At 51.0% G+C, this 19,839-nt stretch overlaps 6 protein-coding genes across 6 annotated transcripts; 2 read left to right on the forward strand and 4 right to left on the reverse strand.

The window, feature by feature from the left end:
• Positions 1–1,141: 1,141 nt before the first annotated feature.
• On the reverse strand, positions 1,142–1,820 carry N7519_001853 (U2 snRNP complex subunit MSL1; the record flags this gene model as incomplete). The annotated part of the gene is made up of 3 exons (XM_057288631.1): positions 1,142–1,414; positions 1,472–1,688; positions 1,747–1,820. The coding sequence occupies 3 exons, from the start codon at positions 1,818–1,820 to the stop codon at positions 1,142–1,144; spliced, it is 564 nt and encodes a 187-aa protein (XP_057149833.1).
• Positions 1,821–2,087: 267 nt separating this feature from the next.
• On the forward strand, positions 2,088–3,348 carry N7519_001854 (WD40 repeat domain-containing protein; the record flags this gene model as incomplete). Its single annotated transcript, XM_057288632.1, has 5 exons — positions 2,088–2,310; positions 2,375–2,846; positions 2,918–2,960; positions 3,014–3,251; positions 3,308–3,348. The coding sequence occupies 5 exons, from the start codon at positions 2,088–2,090 to the stop codon at positions 3,346–3,348; spliced, it is 1,017 nt and encodes a 338-aa protein (XP_057149834.1).
• Positions 3,349–4,043: 695 nt separating this feature from the next.
• On the forward strand, positions 4,044–5,058 carry N7519_001855 (lipase family protein; the record flags this gene model as incomplete). Its single annotated transcript, XM_057288633.1, has 2 exons — positions 4,044–4,265; positions 4,339–5,058. The coding sequence occupies 2 exons, from the start codon at positions 4,044–4,046 to the stop codon at positions 5,056–5,058; spliced, it is 942 nt and encodes a 313-aa protein (XP_057149835.1).
• Positions 5,059–5,756: 698 nt separating this feature from the next.
• N7519_001856 (WW domain protein) lies at positions 5,757–9,549 on the reverse strand (the record flags this gene model as incomplete). Its single annotated transcript, XM_057288634.1, has 3 exons — positions 5,757–6,296; positions 6,352–6,958; positions 7,010–9,549. 3 exons carry the CDS (start codon positions 9,547–9,549, stop codon positions 5,757–5,759), a joined length of 3,687 nt encoding a protein of 1,228 aa, XP_057149836.1.
• A 586-nt stretch (positions 9,550–10,135) lies between these two features.
• N7519_001857 (Zn(II)2Cys6 transcription factor) lies at positions 10,136–12,754 on the reverse strand (the record flags this gene model as incomplete). The annotated part of the gene is made up of 9 exons (XM_057288635.1): positions 10,136–10,558; positions 10,630–11,151; positions 11,204–11,386; positions 11,440–12,083; positions 12,144–12,264; positions 12,332–12,363; positions 12,430–12,439; positions 12,521–12,530; positions 12,588–12,754. The coding sequence occupies 9 exons, from the start codon at positions 12,752–12,754 to the stop codon at positions 10,136–10,138; spliced, it is 2,112 nt and encodes a 703-aa protein (XP_057149837.1).
• A 1,093-nt stretch (positions 12,755–13,847) lies between these two features.
• N7519_001858 (ECM29 family proteasome component) lies at positions 13,848–19,616 on the reverse strand (the record flags this gene model as incomplete). The annotated part of the gene is made up of 3 exons (XM_057288636.1): positions 13,848–14,236; positions 14,337–14,613; positions 14,709–19,616. The coding sequence occupies 3 exons, from the start codon at positions 19,614–19,616 to the stop codon at positions 13,848–13,850; spliced, it is 5,574 nt and encodes a 1,857-aa protein (XP_057149838.1).
• Positions 19,617–19,839: the final 223 nt, after the last annotated feature.

Raw genomic sequence — 19,839 nt, forward strand, 5'->3', positions numbered from 1 at the left:
TTTGGTGTATATACATTGCCTACAAATCCTATAGCTTTGGAAGGGCCTTATACCAATAGAATAACGACAGAGGTCGGAACTTCTTCCGGGGCACTATAAGGCGGCAGATAATGACTGATCGAGTAGTCTCTCTGTCTAAAACGTACGCAGGCCGGGGTGTAATTAGGGAGATGTTCCAAAGAGTCTAGGGTGAACGCCCGGAAGAGATAAAGGTGGGGAAAGGGCCTAGATATATCCTACCCGAATGGAAGTAGAGTAAAAGAAGGTGCACGGGGGTGGAAGACAGCCTATAAAGCTAGATCGAAAGTCCCCTCAATCAAGTAAAAAGGCGAGACGTGGAGGATAGGACGAAAATAGAAAGATTAGAGGAACTGCTAATGCCGAACGACTCGATAGTGAAGTCCTATAGCCTGGTCAACTGCCTGGTTGGATAGCGGACTTTGGTTAGAGCGAACGAACTTATATAGGACGGGTATAGTAAGCGGAAGTGAGACATGCCCAGTTCTTGATAGCAGGGGTGTTCGTGAAAGCGCCTCCTTAATGCCCAACCTGAGGTAAAAGTTGACAAAAACAACGTCATATAGTATAGAAGGTGTGGGTTATATATATCCATGGCCAGCCGCCATGTAGAAAGAGGATACATACAAGCCTCTCTCAGTCCCCATCAGGGCCCATGGCCATGTAAAGACACAGATATTATATCTGTCAGAAATATATACGATGCCGCGCAGCAGTATATATGATAGGAAAGAGTTTTAAAAGAAATCTTACAGTCGAGAGGATTAGCAGCCTGAGATAGCACATCCGTATCACAAGGCATTTGTAGATGACGAAGTGGACTTCATTCCACCGATACATAAATCATAGAGTACCTTACGATGTCCACTCCAATTGGACGAAGTATCTGAACCCATCTCAAAAGCTGCCCTTACAAAGCCGAATAGCACTCAGCTTCACATGGGACTGTCTCATCCAAAAGCAGGGCGCCTAATATAGAATCAATATCAGATATGTCATATTATGGTAAATACTCACTCGAAGTACCAGCCAATACTTTTTCATATGCTTAAAACGCTGGGGAATAAAAAAAAATCAAATGTAAATCGAAAACTTCATGTCTCTCTCAGTCCCATTCATAAGTTTACTCCTCATCTGAGGAAGCTTCCATAGGCACGTCGCTATCTTCGTCCATCGGAGCCTCTTCGTTATCGCTTTCCTCTTCACGCGGTCGCTTCAAGCCATGAGTCTCTCCATTGGCACCGGTGGGTCGTGGAGGGAGTGCACCCGGAGGACCACTGAAGATGGACTTTTGGAGGTCTGTGGTGACTGGGGCTGCCGCAGCCTCAGTTGGCGCAACGTAGGTACCGCGAAGTTTGGAAATGACATTTGATGATCCTTTGGCGTACACGATTTTCTAAACATCCATTAATTGAGCAGGGTTTGCGACAAGAGAAGGGAAATGAAAACGTACCATCTGCTTCCCGAAGAACTCGAATCCTTGTAAAGCGCGCAGTGCCTGCGTACTGGCTTGGACATCCTTGAACACAATATGGGCCTGGCCTCGCATTTTGCTCGTCTTCATGGCCACGACGTCGAGAACGGTGCCGTATGTGGAGAATAGGGAATAAAGTGCCGTCCGGAGATCATTTTTCTGAATTCTTTTGTCGGGCAAATTTGTGCAGTAGAGCCTAAAAATTGTTAGCGACAATGCGCGACAGTCTCCTGTGCTTGTAAGGGCAAGCTCACGTCTGGTTAGGAGCGCCGGGAGTAACGGCCTTGCTGTCAGGGCCTCCACGGGCAGGTAGAGATTTTGAAGCCATTTCTCAGACGATTAGAATGTCTGGCACGCTGTCGTCTGGTTAAAAGAGTAAATGGGACAACGATGGGGAAATGAAGCTCAATCGCGTGCTGTCTCCACGGCTCAAAACCTCGACATAGTTAAAAGTAGCTTGGGGTCATGTGATGGACTTCCTTACTAAGCACCACCGTCATCCATCCATCCCCCAGCTCCCCTCCTGGTCCCGCAACTACAACTAAGTACACAAGAGCGACGGTAGAGAGACCCTCCTGTCGTTATTATCTCAAATATGGCTGCCCCTCAGGTTCACCATCTCTTCCACGCACCAATTGCAGACCACTCGTTCTCATCCGACAAGAAGACACTTGCTGTCGCTCGGGAGAACAATGTGGAGCTGTATCAACAATCAGGCAACAAGTTCGCGCTGAGCGATGAGCTTAAGGGCCACGAGAAGACTGTCACCAGCGTTGACATTGCCCCCAAAAGTGGCCGAATTGTCACTTGCTCACAGGGTACGTTTTATAAATCTCCTTTTACTATACCATGTACAATACCTAACAGATGTTCACTCTATAGACCGCAATGCCTACGTTTGGGAGCAGACCCCCACCGGATGGAAACCTACCCTGGTCCTTCTCCGAATCAACCGTGCCGCAACGTTTGTACGCTGGTCCCCATCGGAGCAGAAGTTCGCCGTCGGCTCCGGCGCTCGAGTGATTGCAGTCTGCTACTTCGAGGAGGAGAACGACTGGTGGATCTCGAAGCACCTCAAGAAGCCTATCCGCAGCACTATTACAACCCTGGCGTGGCACCCCAACTCCGTCCTGCTGGCAGCCGGATCGACCGATTCTCACGCCCGAGTCCTCTCGAGCTTCATCAAGGGTATTGATACCCGCCCGGAGCCCAGTGCGTGGGGAGAGCGCCTTCCTTTCAACACCATCTGTGGCGAATACCTGAATGATACCGCTGGTTGGATCCAGGGTGTTGCCTTCTCTCCTAGTGGTAATGCGCTCGCCTTTACTGGACACGACAGCAGTGTGACTGTCGTGTACCCAGCGCTCCGGAGCAGCCTCCGCGGGCGATGTTGAACATCGCTACCCGTTTGCTGCCTCTCAACAGCCTGATCTGGAACGGCGAGACTGAGATCATTGCAGCTGGACATGTAAGTCGTTTCCTTTTTCCAGTAGTATAACGGCTCGTGCTAACCGTATCTAGGACTGTGAGCCCTTCCGTTTCCGCGGCGATGAGAACGGATGGCAACTTGCCGGCTCTCTGGAGAATAAGGCCGGGGAAGTCCGGGGTGCCCGTGAGGAGTCTGCTCTGAACATGTTCCGGCAGATGGATCTCAAGGGCCAGGCTCAGGCGGACACCAAGCTCAAGTCTACCCACCAGAACACTGTGAACACCATCCGGGCCCACGAAGAAGCCAACGGGGTTGTGAGCTCGTTCAGCAGTAAGATCTCCCTCCTGAAAACTTACGACTTACGAGAAACTAACATATTGCTATAGCGAGCGGTGTCGACGGTCGCGTTGTCATTTGGAATGCCTGATTTGTATAAAGAGTACAAATAAAGCGAAGAACATTCGTCACCCGTAACATTATAGGGTATTGAAGCAATAAAGTAAGATACAAATAAATAAGCAAAGCATTCTATCCCGCAATACTATTGAACATTGCAGTCAATATGAAAGTTATCCTGAAACCCCATCTTGCTGGCGATACCGCTACAGTTGTCGTGCAAACCTAATAATCATGTCTCCCGTAAGACGATATCGTGTTCAGCTGGCTGCGAAGCGGAGCGGCCGATGAACAACCTGAAGGGAAGGCGAATTTCATCGTTGATTATCCCTTTATTGTAGAGTCCGATTAGGGCGATGATGTCTTGGATCGGGTCTCGTGAAGATTTAGATTGCAAGGTTGTCACGTTCATGTGTTGTAGAAATCAACCTTACAAGTATACATAACAAGGTGTAGGCCTTGTCACTGGCACCTCTAATACCGTGGGCATATCCTCAAGGATGTTTGTCTTTTTGATGCTCTGGCAGAGACAAGAGCCGACCCATGCCCGTATACCTTCCTAGGATCCCTCGTGCCTTCCAAGACTGATCGACATGAGGAAAGCGATGACATAATGGAATTACCCCGGATTCCAGTCACCCGTGGACGTCTCCACATCACATGCTCTTGTTCTTTTTAAAGATTACCTAGGTACTTTCCCTCCTACACAACTCAGCATGTTAAGCCATGGCTAGCATTTTATTCCTCCTTTTACTACTATACACCTGTATCCTAAGCCCTGCCACAGCCCTGAGCAAGACCAAACATGTATCCAACGAGCTATTCAACTCCCTGGAAGAGTTATCCCGGATAGTGGACATTTCATACTGCGTCGGCACAACAGGAGTACACCAACCATTCCAGTGCCTCAGCCGCTGCATCGAGTTCCCAGATCTAGAACTAGTAACCGTGAGTTACCAACCTCCAACCAAGCACTATCTCCAAGACACAAACTACTAACCTAACCCAACCCACCCCGCAGACCTGGAACACCGGCCTCCTCCTATCAGACTCATGCGGCTACATAGCCCTCTCCCACGCCCCCTCCACCAAACAAATAATCCTCGCCTTCCGCGGCACCTACTCAATAACGAATACCATAATCGACCTCTCCGCCTACCCCCAAGCCTACATCCCCTACCCAGACCCGGAAGGAAATAGCAGCACCACCCCAAATCCAACAAGCCCACACTGCGAAAACTGCACCGTCCACGCGGGCTTCATGCGCTCATGGCTCGAAACCCGACCCAAAATCCTCCCACAGATCTCCACCCTACGCCAAAAATACCCAGACTACGCCATAACCCTCGTAGGCCACTCCCTCGGCGGCGCAGTCGCCGCCCTAGCCGGCCTCGAGATGCGTCTGAAGGGCTGGGACGTAACGGCCACGACGTTCGGGGAGCCTATGATTGGGAACGGGGCGTTGGCGGCATTCATCGATGAGCAATTCGGGCTCGGGGATGGGATATCGATTCCCCCGCTTGATCCCCTTGATGGTGGTATGCGGTTTCGTCGTGTGACGCATGTCGGGGATCCGGTTCCTATGCTCCCGCTTGCTGAGTGGGGATATCGGCCTCATGCTGGGGAGGTTTTTATTATGAGGGAGGGGTTGCCGCCGCGTAGGGAGGATGTGGTTCATTGTCTTGGTGCGGAGGATCCGGGGTGTATTGCGGGGGGAGGGGGTGGAGGGGGTTTTGGTTGAGTTGTATCGGGATTTGAATGTTCCTGTTGGGTTGGCTGGTTCTGATGGGGAGGGGTGTCGGTCGAGTGATGGTGATGGTAATGGCGATGGAGTGTCTGAGGAGCAGGCTGTTTTGGGAGGTGAGAGTTCAGATCTTGCTGGTTGTGAGGATAGATTATCGCCTCTCCGGTGGGATTGGTCTCTTATACCAGCGAGGTACCGGCTTTGGGAGCTGTTTTATGCTCATCGGGATTATTTTTGGCGCATAGGTCTTTGTGTTCCCGGGGGGAGATCCAACTGGGTAGAGAATACCTTATCTGGATTAGATACTGGCGCTGGTTGTTTTGCTTTGTTTACTATTGATATACCCTGGATACCCCCATTTTATACATCATCAGATACTTTGTTTTATGAGAAACCACGCTCTTTCAACCTGATATCTTTCATTCCATCTCTAACACTGTTCCTCGAAAGCAATTGCAAGTCGATCCAAGAATCAAGTCAGAACAGCAGTGTAATTGTGTCAATATAATGAAGGCATACACCCAGGCTAGGAAATAGACAGGAACAGAGCAGCGGATATACAAACACGCCAAAAAGAACGAATTCAAAAACCATCAAAGAACAATAAGAATGCTGTGTAAGAAAGGACAAAAAACATCGAAACCAAAGGATCTCTCAGTACAAGTATAGAAAGGAGACCATCAACATCCTCATCATCACCGACCATGATCCAAACTCGGCACAATAACAGGCCCGAATTTAACCACATTTCCAAGAGCCCCATCGCCCTGAACCATAAAGTCCGCCGCAAGACTCAATTTACTAACCCCACCAGGCGTCACATGGCCATAGGAAGGATTAACCGACTCAGGGTCATACGCGACAATAGCGACGTAGTTCCGACGCGCCATGAGCTTGCGGTATTCACGGGCCTGGCCGTTGACGTCTGTCTGGAAGATTTCCATCATATCTTCCTTTGTATCGCTCACCTGGCCCGAGGATCTGTGGCCGTTGGCGGGGACGTAGAGCGGCTTGCTGTGGCTGTGGAGGAGTTTGATGATATATGATGGGGGCGGGGTGTTGACGACGGAGGAGGCGATGAGTTGGTACATTGTCTTGTGGTCTGAGGGGTTTGAGGGGTCGTGGACGAGACCTGCGCCGCAGACGTTGACGGCGCCGGAGAGGAAGGTCATGCGGATTGATTTTTGGTGTGCGATGCCTTGGAGTGTGCGGATGAGATATGTGCGTTCGAGATCCTGGTGCTGGGTTAGTATGGCATGGTTTGGATAGGGGTTGGGGGAGGAAACGAACCTTCGACTCGTGCGTCCATTGATCGCGTAGCTCGTCCATGGAGTTGAACTCGCCAAATGGACTCAGTATACCGCCCATCAGCCCGGATTTGCCGACGGCTCGCTTCACCGAGTCGAAGCCTGAGCCGACAAAGTCTTTGGCGCCGACCACCCCGGCTACCGAGCTCGTTACCTTGCCCAGCACATTGTACGCGCCGGTCACGGCTCGCTTTCCTGTTGCGACGGTCTGGACGATGTGTTCTGCCGTCTCTAGGCGGGGATAGATGAGTGGCACGGAGACCATCCAGAGACAGTGTTGCACACTGGGTGGTAGCATTGCAATCTTCGGGAAGAGACCCTGGTACGTGGGACCGGCCATGACTTGGTGTGGGTTTCTTTCTGAGCGGCAATCTGGACCGACGACCACGACGCCGGGACCTAGGTATTTAACAAAGTGCCAGCCTGTGCCGGTTATAGTGAAGAGGTCCATATCGTTGCTGACGTTACGGAGGATGTCGAGGGTTGTGTGATGCTGGAAGAGGAGGTACATCTCGATGCCGATGCGGCCGATGTTCTTGAACATGTTCGAGAATTGCATGTGCTCAGGATACGAGCCAAATCCATCGAAGCTGCGGATATGTTAGTGCTGCTCGCTGATTGTTGCTGTGTGGGTGACTCACATATCATGATCATCAATCTGGCAGACATAAGGAATCTGCGCAAATGACTCCCTTATGTGGGGTTGATCAAAGTGGCTGGTATAGTAATGGAAGTATGCGTGAGAAACATCCTGCTGGTTAGCCGCTGTCCAAGGAGCGTTCTTTCTAGCTTCTTTTCCGCTGATAGTCAACCATTGCTTGAGAGAAGGAATCTCTTTCCACATGCGATCCGCATAGATCTGACCACCCAGGCATAACTGGGCGTGGAAGCCTCCGATTTCATTGTGCTTTTGCATGATATCCTTCCACATGTAACCGACACCACCCAAACGAGCCCGCTCACCAGCATTGACATTGAGCGAGAAGTCATTTCCAGAGGTAGCAATAAACCGCCAATTGGTTTCGTGTCGACCAGCGACGAGAAACTCGTAGCGAGTGCAGCCAAGGTGGGAGGTGATGGCGTAGGTCCATTTTGCTGGACCCGCATCGTCCATCTGAAGATCAACCTCATACTTGTAGAATGTCCAGCGTTGATGGGCGGCGATGTTGACTGCCTTCAATTGTCTTGGGTTTGGAGATAGGTCTAGACTTTGGTGCATGTGAATCGTGGGCGGCTGTGCGGCATCCGTCACAAGCAGGATAGATCCTAACCAGATTCCACGCTCGATATCCATGTTGGTGTAACGCAGATAAGGGCCAAAGTAGACACCGTTAGTTGGAGTGTTCTTGTACAGATCCACGCCGCTACTCGGGGGTGGCCCAGTGAATCCAGTCACCATTGGAGACTGTAAACTTTCGAAACCAGGGGTCAAAGGCACACCGGGTGACGCTAAAGGCTTCCCGAAAGCTGACAGACCCGGGGAAACTAGCGGATGGGCGCTATACACACTTCCCACTGGGGACAAGGGTGTGTCGTTGAGATTAAGCGGTGTAGGTCCCTTCGGGAACTCCCACTGAGTCGACTGCGTGGGCAAATGGATGTAGTAATACTGTCCGGAGCTTGGATCCATGTGCGCAATCCATCCCTCCGGAAGAGGTGGTGGAGACGCTGGACCTGCGGCAGAGGGCCCCGGAGAAGTCACCTGGACTGTCTGATGATGGAAACCGGACAGGTCGTTAGCAACAGACGCCTGTGGGGATTGCCCTGTTTGCTGTTGCTGTCTCTGATCATTCGCAAAAGCGGGATGGTCCTGCGGCGAGACTGCAGGTACAGGGGAAGATGTTTTTGTAACAGGATTGGGTTGGTTTGCTAAGGCCGGGTGCATCATGGCGGCTCCAGCTCCAACTGCTGCTCCTGTTGCTGCCGCCGCCGCAGGACCGCTTTGCTTCTCATTGGGGTAACCATTTGAAGCAGAAGGGCCAGATACACTTGAGTAGGCGGGAGGAGGAGAGGAGCTGAGGCGCATCCGGTCCATATCTTGTTCCAGAGCGTTAGGGGGAATTCGTCCTGGTTGTTGTTGTTGCAGCAGCTGCTGCGGTAGCCCAGCTGCAGGGTGCGATTGGGATGGAGATCCATTGTACTGGCTAGGGTGAGCCTGGGGTGGCGGGCTGCTATATTGGCCCGGATGAGCCTGGGGCGGCGGACTACTATATTGACCCGGATGAACTTGTGGCGGCGGGGTGCCATAGGACCCGGGAATCTGCGGCGGCGGACTACCGTATTGACCAGGATGCACAGCAGCGGGCTGATTATTATCAGAGACGACCTCATCACCCTGATAAACCGTAGGAGGGCCATGGGGCTGCGAGCCGGGCTGCTCAGTAGGAGTCCACGGGCGCGGCTGCTGCTGCGATGGGAAAGTCGGCTGCTGTCCGGAGTACTGTTCTGCCCGTCTCTGCGCAGCCACGTTATGCGACTGGATGCCCTGCAAGGTCCCGGTACCTGCGATTCCCGCAGCGGCATAGCGGGCCTCTATGTCCGAGCCTGGCTGCTGACCTGGTCCAACGACAGGAGTCTCTGGTGGCGGGGGCGAGCCACGCTGGGCGCGGGTTGTGGAGGTGGAACTGATGCGATTGAGCGGGCCTTGTGGGGGCTGTAGACTGGATGGGGGCCGGGCTGCAGACGTGGAGCTTTGGCGTTGAGGCGGCGGGTAGTATTGTTGACGGTAATCGTATTGATTTGTGTTTGCTGGTGGCTCTGGTGGCCCAGGTGGTTGACTGGCCGGGGGTCGAGGGTATGGTCTGGCAGCTAAGGCCTCGCGATCTGGCGCATCGTAGCTGGGAGATTCGGGCAGTGGCTTAGGGGCTGCACCTCTTCGTTCGGCCAATGTTGCGACTCGGGGCTCACGGCCGTCCCGCGGCCGGAGCGCTGTTGGGTATTCATTTGGACTCACGGAGCCGGAGCCAGGACCAGCTGGCGGAGAACCATATCTAATGTTGTCGTGATAGCGGTCGTTTGAACTTGAGGTGCGCATCTGCGGACGTTGACGGTCATCCGGATAGGGTAGCGGGGCGTTTGGTGGGGGGGCTGGATCCCGCGGCGGATGCTGGAGATGACGAGTCCCGTTTGTTGATGCGTAAAGGGCCGACGGTGGGTGATTCTTGCCTGGCTGGGCGGTCATTGAGGAAAAGCTCCTCGGGATGGAGGGCACGGCTGCTGCCACTCATGGTTGAGAAATTGCTGGGCTGGAAGCTGCAGAAAGACAGAATTCAGCCACAGCAGAATGCGACTCCCAATTACGGAGATAAGCGCGAAGATCGTTGGGAAGTAGATGCGGGGCAATGGGAAAAAGGGGCTTTTTCATCTATTCATAGAAATTATCCGAGAAGAAGAGGAAAAAGAAAAAGGAAAGATGAAGAAGATCGGATTTTCTGTAGCCGCCAAGTCGAGACGCCGACCCCGCAGGTGACGAGAATCATCACAAGTTGCTGCCTTGGCATAGACTAGTTGGGTATTTCCTATGTAGTACTACGTAGTTAAGTAGGTAAGTACATACATATGTATGTAAGTCCTGATATATAGATGTTTACATTCGAAATGGGTCGGCCCGAGCAGTTCCAAGTTCCATGGATCAAATTCCGCTTTCTATACATATATCATCAATCATGCTAACATACAATGAACATCCAAAAATACAAATATGCCTTATGCGCCAATGCTCTGAAAAACCAAAAACCAAAAACCAAAAACCAAACTCCACTATCCAATCAAAACCCGAAATTAACCACCTGAAGTCCCTCCTGAGCCATAAGGTCAGACCAATCAACATCCAATGTATGACCCATATGCATAAGTCGCTCCAACTGCCGCTCATAGACAATCTGGAGGATAGCACGAGTCGTCGCAGCATTGCGGCCCATGCCGTCTTCCTCGTATTCCATACTAGTCATCAACTCCATCGCCATCATCTTCATCCCACTAGCTGATGCCGTAGCACCTGCTAGGAACAAGGGGAATACTAGGAAATGTCGATCTGCTCGTCGAGTGTGCGTAGTCTGCTGGGCCAGGCGCAGGATCTCTGTTGCGTGGTGGTCGATTTCTGCGTCTGGGGAGAACTCGGACTCGACACGTTGTCCGGGCCACATGCTGCTATAGGAGAAGAGTTGACAAACATGGTACAGTGTAGCGGACTAGAAGGGGTTAGATGTTTCTCTTTCTTTCTTTGCATATACGGAAAGAGCGAAAAGTGGAAAGAACTGACCTGTTGCATGATTTCCCGAGATCGCCGCGGGAGGTTATCCTGATGTTGGTGTACAAATGCAACATCTGGCGATTCCCACAGTCTCCCGAAAGCCTGACGTAGATTGCTTAATTCCTGCGATCTCTTGTCGAACTCTGCAAAGGGCAGGTTCCGTCTATCATGACGAAGGCGAGTAGCCAAGAACCCCAGTTGCGCAGCTAGTCGGAATGTATCATGATACAGACGCATGATCACCGGTAAGCTCTCATGTTCATCGGAGTAGATCACACTGTAGCCCTCTGGGGCAGAAGGGTAGAGAAGAGATTCCGATCCAGGAAGCATCTGGTGGTCGATAACGGCCCTTACAAACTCTCCCGTCCCTGCTCCGCTGAACAGGGCGTACAAGTCGATGTGGCACACCCACCAGAGAATAAACGGGTGGGGCTCTTGGCCATACTTGGCCCGTCGAAGGAAGGCGATGTGAAGGAGGCGGGAGATATGGTGAGACCAGAGGTTCGAGCCGTGTGGCTCGGCGGCTGCAATCTGAGGGATGTAAGTATATACACTGTGGGAAATTGCAACTGGGACCTCTTACCTCGTAGATCAGAAGTAGGAAGTGGGTAAGGAACAGCCCGTCGGAAACAAGATCATCATTGTTCCGTAGGCTTACCTGGAGCGAGGGGAAGGCTTGCTGATAATATTGTAGCGCATCGACATTGTGTCCTGTGCCGCTGTGCGAGAGACTAAGGGCTGATACAGCCATCATAGCGTGGGAAAGCTGTTGTTCCTGTTAGCACGGACATCGTCTGAAATATAGAATGGGTTACCCACAGGAGGGAAACGAGTGGCTTCCTGCTCTAGGAAGTCCATGCTGAGAGTCATAAAGTGACTATCAGATCCACAAGAATCATCAAGTCTATGGTCGTGAGGGAACAACTGCCGCCATATGACCTGACGAAAGTGGGAAAAGATAGTAGAATCCTGACTTTGCTGGTCAAGACGCGGGTCCAAGAACGCCATCTCCTCTACCTTCACATCCGGTGAAGGAAGGGAAGTGAAATTTGGAGAGAGAGACAAATTGCAGAAAGGATCTGAGATTTCCGATGTTGGAGAGATCCTGAAGGTCTTCCCGTTAGACGGCGAGCGGCGAGTGGCATCTTCGAATGTCTTCAAAATCACCACATTAGCATCATCGCCTCCACTGCAGTCGCCCTTGGCCGCGCTCGTGGGATTACTGGCCGCAGACCTCCTGCGCTCGCTGGTGGAATTGGCTCTAGCTTTCTCGATTGCATCGTCTGCATACTCTGGTAGTGAGGAGAAACTGTCTGGTGTCATCACGACAAGGTACGTGCCGGGACTAACCCCTTCTGCTTTCTTTTCCCGGTCTTCGTCCGAAGTGAGCAGGGAAAAGGGCGGAAGGGAATCCTTGGAAGAGAAATAATCGGTCCTCTCATCATTGGAACTCGGCGAAGTGACTACTCTAGTTAGTATGGACTAAAAGAAATCTCTAAAAAGAAAAAGAAAAAGTCGCTTACGATCCCAGACAACATGGCCGTTTGTCTTCACATCGGCCATGCGGCCCATGATACGCGGGGTATCATCACGAAAAGCCAGCCGAGGACGATAATCGCAAGTGTGGCCTAGACGAGTACATTGCTGTCACGTATAAGTAAATGTGGAAATGTGAAAATGTGGAGATTAACCAAGTGTGAAGAATGCATACATTACATTGCGGGTGTCCTTCATCACATTTGACTGGAGAAATGTGTCAGCCACGGAATTAGCCCTGGAGCTCTGGAGACGGTTGTCCGAGTCACCTACCTTTTCGACTCTGAGAGAGACAAAAAAAAAAAAAAAGCAATTAATCAACTGTTTTTCTTCTGATTTAAGAGAAACATAAAAAGAAACTCACTCGGCATGTCCTGGAATGAATAAGCTTGGGTCTGGGGTATAATCAAAATATAGAGACGATCACTTACCAGCAACCGGTGCGAGATCGCGGAGGCAAGCGGATGCGCGGTGGAGCGCTCAGGGCCTTTTCGGACTTGGCGAAGGCATCAAAGAGATCTTCCTTGGGGGCAATGATGGGTAACCGCAGTGGTTTCGCAGAGACTTTGCGTCTGTTTTGCACCAGACTGGCCGTCATATGGCTTTGTCTTATGATCAGTGATGTACAGACAGGCTGAATTGGAACACTTACTAGGGTACTCGGTACAGTATATTAAGGGTCAATTGTTAAAGGAAGAAAGGAATAGGGGAAAATTAAAGATAGAAAAGAAGTTATAATAAGATTAGAGGATAGAGAGGATAGAGGGGGAAGCCTTGGAAGGAGAAAAGACAGTAAGTCAGAAAAATGCATAAGGGGAGTTCATGTATTTTGAACGGGTGGCGGGAATAAGGGAAAATTAAATTATATTCTATTAATCTATTATTGTATTATTTGATTATTCGAAGGGGAAATCAGGAAAAGGAAGAGCTAAGGGGAAAAAATTTAGAAAAAAAGGCAGAAAAAAAAAGCCAAAAAACAAGGAAAAAGACAGAAGAAAAGAAAAGGAATGGCATGCAGATGTCAACCATGTGGACAATCCTAGAAGTTGCTATTATTACCTTGGTACTCTGCTAACTATTAACTTTACAGGGTTGCCCCGGACTAAGGGGAACTAGAGTTAATAGTGAGAGGAGGTAGAAGAGGAAAAACATCTTAGAAGAGACAAGGGACTTGTCAGAAATCACCTCATCCCTTTTTATCGGAGCCGAAGAATTCAATTAGGTGAATGTAGCTGTTGGCCATGTGTGGGGGAAGAAATGCTAAAGTCTCGATCGGCCCGGACCCCGGTCTGGATCGATTGAGGAAAAATCGAAGAGATCACACTGTTGCACTGTTTTGGGACAAGCTTAGCCCAGTTTGGTCAAGTTTGGCCCAGTTTGGACAAGCTTGGACACTTTCGGACACTTTTCGACAACTTTAGACGCTTTTAGACTCTTTTAGACACTTTGGGACTCTCCGCATTCCAAGCGGACTTGGCCGAGAATTAAGCGAGTGGCGCAGACTTGAGGGCATTTGGAGGAATTTACCTTAAAATGGCTGTGATACTGTTCTACACAGACTTCCTATTGGTACGATTGTTACTTGGCCCGTATCGAATCCTCCCTTAAAAAATGAGGAAATAAGCATCATTCATGATCGACCTATAAATGAAATATAAAATAATAAAAATGGCCAAAACCACGTGGGATTCTTAGTTCGGGAACGCCAGGGCCTCGTCGAGTAAACGCTGTACCGGTTCGGATCGCTCACTGGCTCTCCACTCACGAACACGCATGAGAAGTGTGTCAGGCACACCTTGGGCATGAGGACTCAGTTTCAGGTACGCTAGAATGGCCTCTGCACGACCCTTGCGGATGGCTTCGACAGATCCGTCCACTTCCCCCGTGAGAATCTTCTCTGCCAATGCAGTCAAGGGTGCGGCCAGTTGTTCACCGGATGCCTCCGGTAAGACGATCCACTGATCCACTCGTGTAAAGAAAGCCCGGAGCTCATCGTAGCCCGTGCTGACGACCTGTCGTCCACCATGTTGGAGCACTTGAGCCAGCGGACCAGTCATCTGTTCCACGTACTTTCCCAGCGCTGTGGTTAGTGTTAGCAAGGCGTGACGCTAGGGGGTTTCCCACAATTCCACAATTTTGGGGGGTAATTGAGGGGGATTTGGGTGATTTAGGGGACTAACCTTCACCCGAATCGGCGGTGGGGTTGAAACATTGCAGGAGACATTGCACACACGCCGCAAGGGTGTCATCTTGGGTCGAGCCGCGCCCATTCCTCGAGTCTATCTCCATCTGGTCTTGGTCTTGGTCTTCCATTTCTTCAACCACCCCCGGGATTATCTTTAATGCGTCCGGCATGAAGTTGAGGTCCTTGCGTGCCTGCGCGATCTCGCCCATTGCTCGCAGTCCATGCGGCCGGTAGAGGACGTTAGCTCGCTTGGCTTCGCGAGCCGTAATAGTCTGACATGCGTTAGCATCGAATTGAATATTTTGCACCTTTTCCCCGTAATCAATTATAATCATTGGGGGCCAAGTGGCGACATGTCAGCCCATACCTTCATCAGGCCCCTCAGCTCCTCCTTGTCTTGCCACAACTTCTGAGCTTGGCCACTAAATTTCACTAGCGCCTTAAGCACCACTTCTTTACCTTCCCATGTCTTCCCCGCCAGAGCACGCTCCAATACTGGCCAAACCAATTGGGCCGTCGGGAGGTCAATCTCTGCATCAAGCGATAAAACTGCTTGCGCCATCGCCCGTGCGGCCGTATGCTTGATAGCCCAGCGGGGTGAGTCCAAATTGTCTGAAACGAGGCCCACGATCTCGCGAATGTAAAGCGACACGGCGCGCGACCCACCGACGTTATCCTGCCATGTCTTCTCAAACTGCTCTTTCACATGTTCATCGCCATCGTGCTTACACACAAAGACGAATGGTAAGGCACTCGCCGCAAATGCCATGAACCGATCGTTGGACAGTTTGGATGCCGAGTACAGGATCTCGCCGGAGATCACTCGTGGCGTGGCGTCCTCCGCTGTCAGATAGAGGTTTTTGGCAAAGTCAAAGGTCGTCAGAACCCGATCGTCCGAAGCGAGCCGCAGCAGATAGCCCATGGATGAGCAGTAGGAGGCGCTGACCGTGTCATTCCGGTCCACCACGTACTTGGTGAGGATTTGGATAAATCGATCTGCGTATGGGCGGAAGAGCAAGGTTTTCATGCTAAGCAGCACCAGAACGCGGCTGCAACCCACCTTCGATGGCAGGCCCACGGCCGACCGAAGCACATCTTCGAGTCTCTGTGCCAGTTCGTCGAGATTGCTTTCATCCAAGTTGTCAATCAGATACCGCTCAATCACCTCCATCATAGGGGATGTGCGGATGCTAGAGAGACGCATCTTGTCAATCTCTTGGCTGGTGAGACCATACTTGTCGGCGTTGAGGTGGACATAGTTGACAGCCTGTGGCTCCAGAGAGCTCAGAGCACTTAGGAACTTCTCCAGCATATTGGGAACATGTGGGCGCAGTAAGCTGCCAGGGCTCTTCTTGATCATTGAGATCAGTGCACCGATGGCGTATCCTTGCACTTCTTCCACGCTGGAATCCAGTCCCTTGTCGCTCAGAAGGAAGGGGATAGCACTTTGGAGTAAAGTACCTGCGCGCTTCTCCGTGCCACTCGTCTCGAGTGTGCGGATGACCGAATTGGTAATGGTTTGACAGAGCTTTAGCGCGGCGGTGCGGACAGACTCCTTGATATCGTCCAGCAATTTGAAACCCTTGCTGTAAATTTCATCGAGATACTGGGCGTATTTCTCCGGACGGCGACCTTGGATCAGATCTGCCACGGCAGCACAACTTGCTTGCCGAACACGCCATTCCCGACCAGCTAAAATGCTCTTGAGAAGATCCTGCATGATATCATCAAAATGGGTATCGATGACAACAGTAGGGTCCTTAACTAGTGCTTGCCAGATGGTGTTCATAGATCTTTGCACGTTCGGGTTTGGATCGAACCGGTAACGGAAAAGCTTGGGGTAAATCTTAGGGTTCTTCGCCAGGTAGCCATCGACACTGGAATCAGAAAATATGCTGCTGATTCCAAAGCGGCCAAATGCTGCACGATTTGTCCAAATAGCATTATTTGAAGCCAGTGACATGAATCGGTAAACCAGGGTGGGGTCACCCGCCTCGGCGGCCAGGTTCATGATATCCTTGTAGGTGTTGACAGACGACCCTTCACCAGTGGGGAGGGCCCCAGGTTCAAATAACTGGGTGTCGGCCTCAATCTTGCCACCCCCGAGGTTGGGACCAGTCGAGGTGAATGACTCAACCAGGTCTTGGACCAGATCGTCTTTCAGGGATTGGTCACCAATCTCATATACAAGGCTGAGTCCATGCGCTCCAGTCTCCTGCACCACCTCATCCCGGTTTCCGAGGAGGCTGCTGAAAGTAGCTTGGCACTTACGCAGTCGCTCCTGCATCTCCTGCATGTGACCGCAGTTCTTGACCAGCGACAACAGCCAGATTGCAGACGCCTTCCGCAGAGATGGCTTGGGCGCAATGCAATCGGCAATGACCTTGTCACAGATCAGTGCAAACACCGAGCGCGGGACATCTGAATGAGGGAACTCTCCATCGATGTCGAAATCTTGGATAAGAGCCCGAGAATCCCAACCAACAGCGACGTTGCTCAAGGCCTCGCCTGCAGTGAACTGAACTTCGGGGCTGCGGATTTCATGTAGGCTGTAGAGCGAACCCAGGAAATCGCTGAACAAGATACTATCCGAGCCCGATCGAGAAAAGGTCAGGGTCAACAACCCCAGAGATCTGACAGGGATTTGATTCTCGGTCTTGGCGTCGCGCGATAGCTTTTCCAGGATCTTTTTCCAACCTTCTTCTGTGATAACATCAAGAGACAGCACGCCAGATAGACTTAGCTGTCCAATGGCCTCTTGTGCAGTCCTTTGGAGCAGAGTATCACGGGAAACATCTAGAATATCAAAGAGAGTCTCAATAAACTGCTTGGTTTGTGCTTCTGGGGCTCGGCTCGCTAGCCCGCGGTACGCAAGTCGACTTAACAAATACGAGAGCGCTAAAATCGCCCCACGTACTCGCATAACCTCTTGACCAACAGCAGTATTCCACGATTGGATGGTAGCAGACAGCTGAGTAATGAAACTCCTCAGTTGGTCCTCTGAGAAGGCAGGATGTGAGATCAGAATTCCAAATGCCCGTGCAGTAATACCCTGGTTATCTTGGTTGTTGCTGCAGATAGGCTCCATCAAGGATGCCGCACGCGAAATCAAGTGTTGAACAACGTCATTTGGTGCTAGGGAGCAGATTTCCACGAAATGAACACCACATTGCCGCAGGCCTTCACGCTCGCCGGTTACAAGACCTTCGAGTGTGCCAGACAAAAATGCCAAAACAGATTCCTTTGCAGACTCCCAAATATACTGTCTCACGGCTGAACGAGCTTCCACGCTGGTGGAGAGAAGAACTTCTAGCTTATAGTCCCAATCTTGTTCTAGATCTGCAGCAACTCCCGATGCCGAGAACGCCTCCCAAAGTAATGTATTTCGGAGGAATGAGATGGCAGGCATAAATGAACCTTTGTAGGAACCAGACAGGAGTTGGGATGCGGACAAAGCCTGAACATTCAAGTGTTGCTCTTGCCCTCCCGGGCCAAGCAGGAAACGAGTAGCCTCATCGAACTTTGGGAAGTCGAACCAGGATTCGTCTTGAACTGGAGCTGCCGATGAAGCTGACCATTTCCCATCCTTGGCAGGATTGAGGAGTCGGTACCAGTAAGGATGCAGACCTTTCCTTCCTTCCTCAACGATTTCTTGTTGTCTTTCTGGGCCTCTTGCGATGGCCATCAAATCGATCCAGCGGGCAACCACATCGCTAAATGGCAGGAATCGGTTCGCAAACCGCACTGCAGCATACTGAACACCTCGCACCGCACGGTACCCAGTGTCGGGATCAATATCGCCAGGCTGCATGCTCATCTGACGAACCAGGAATGGCCGCAGCTGGTCTTGGAAGGTCTTGTCATGGCTGTCCAATGAAGAATTAAGAATACTTCCTAATGCCTGATCGATGCTGACGAATATTTCAGGACTCGAGTCATCCGCACTCAAGGAAGCAAAGAGCCATCGGACCAGGTCGAATTCGAAGTTCTCTACAGCATCGGCCTGCGACATAAAGTCGACCTTGGGAACCATGATACCGATACTCTCGTAGGCAAGGCCTCGCAAGCTGAGGTCTGTTGTGGGTAGTTTCTGTCCACTAGCGGCCGGACTGGGCCATCCTTGAGACTGAATGAAATCTCTTAGACCTGCAATAATTATGGGCGCGATTTGCTTGAGATCAGATGGCGCGCCCATACGAACCACCCAAGTGGTAAACGTAAAAATTTGCGTCCTTAGCTTCGACGCTTGCAACCCCTGAGAGGATCTAGCAGAGTCTGATAGGAGCCCATCTTCAATGACCCTCAATACCCGCTGGGGGTCTGCAGTAGCTTTGATGGACTTCCCCAGAAAGACGAGGAGCTTCACTTGGAGTGGAGGGCGCGCGGGTGGAGCACCACCGGAACCGAAATACAAATCATACAACTCCTGCACAACATTAGGATTCTCAATATCCGCAGTAAATCGCTTCAGAGTCTCATCTCCGAGATCAGCAAGGCGGGAGTTGGCATCAGCAGAAGCGATCAGTGAAGGCAGGAATCGTTGTGGATCCTTAAAAGCACCGCTTCCGATGAATCGAAGGGCAGTAACTTTTGTCTCGGTTAGGTTCAAGCCACCATCGGTAGAAGGATTCCATGTCTCGTTTGCTGGGGCACCCTTGTTTAAGAAGCTATACTCGTCTGGAGATAGACCAGGGCATGTTGAAGTTTCCTTGGGGCCAGGGGTAAGAAGTAACAATTTCGCCAGCCAAAAGGACAAGAATTCGGAATCTTCATCTGATAGACCCAGTCGGGATTTCAACTGCTGATCTTCTTCACTCCCCTTTGCTGGCAGCTTGAGAAGTGGTAATAGGCGCAAAACCAGATTAAATACGATAGCACCCTGAGTGGGTGACGTTCCGATCTTCGAGATACCCTGGAGCAATGGCAGTAGGATCTCGACTCTGGCTTCGGAGCCGAGGCGATCAATACCTTGCTGGGCATAGATAAGATCAAAATGCCTGATCAATTGAGAGTTTTGCTCCTTGAATTGCTTCAACAATGCCGCCACGGGCAGCTGAATAGAGGGGGTTTTGACTCGGGTATTGATATGCTGGCAGACCGAGATGATTTTGTTGCGCACCTCCACGCTCTCTGACCCGAGCTTCAGCAACAAGGGAGGCAGATATGTTCCAAGTAGTGACTGTAGTTTCTCATCTGTGTCTGCCATGGCAATTCTGAATTCCACCTTGCCTATCAGACTCAACTCGCGAGCCTCAGGACTCTGTGAGTCCGCCATGATGAAAGTGTTTTGTAAAAGGGTGGTTCTAACGGAGCATCTAAGTGACCCAATGAAAAAAAAACACCAAGACCCGATTTTTATGAAATGAATCGATAATATAGGCAACCGCACTCACGTCATCGCGTTCAAAGTGAACAGTATGGGGGGCACCTGCCCAGGTGGTCCATTGATTAGTCAGTGTTTGATTAGTCATTTTTCTTGGCATCCATCCATGGATGGA

Source organism: Penicillium mononematosum (assembly GCF_028829835.1).
Source record: "Penicillium mononematosum strain IBT 11891 chromosome Unknown utg000002l:1.0-8112719.0:1.0-8118358.0, whole genome shotgun sequence".
Taxonomy (NCBI): Eukaryota; Fungi; Ascomycota; class Eurotiomycetes; order Eurotiales; family Aspergillaceae; genus Penicillium; species Penicillium mononematosum.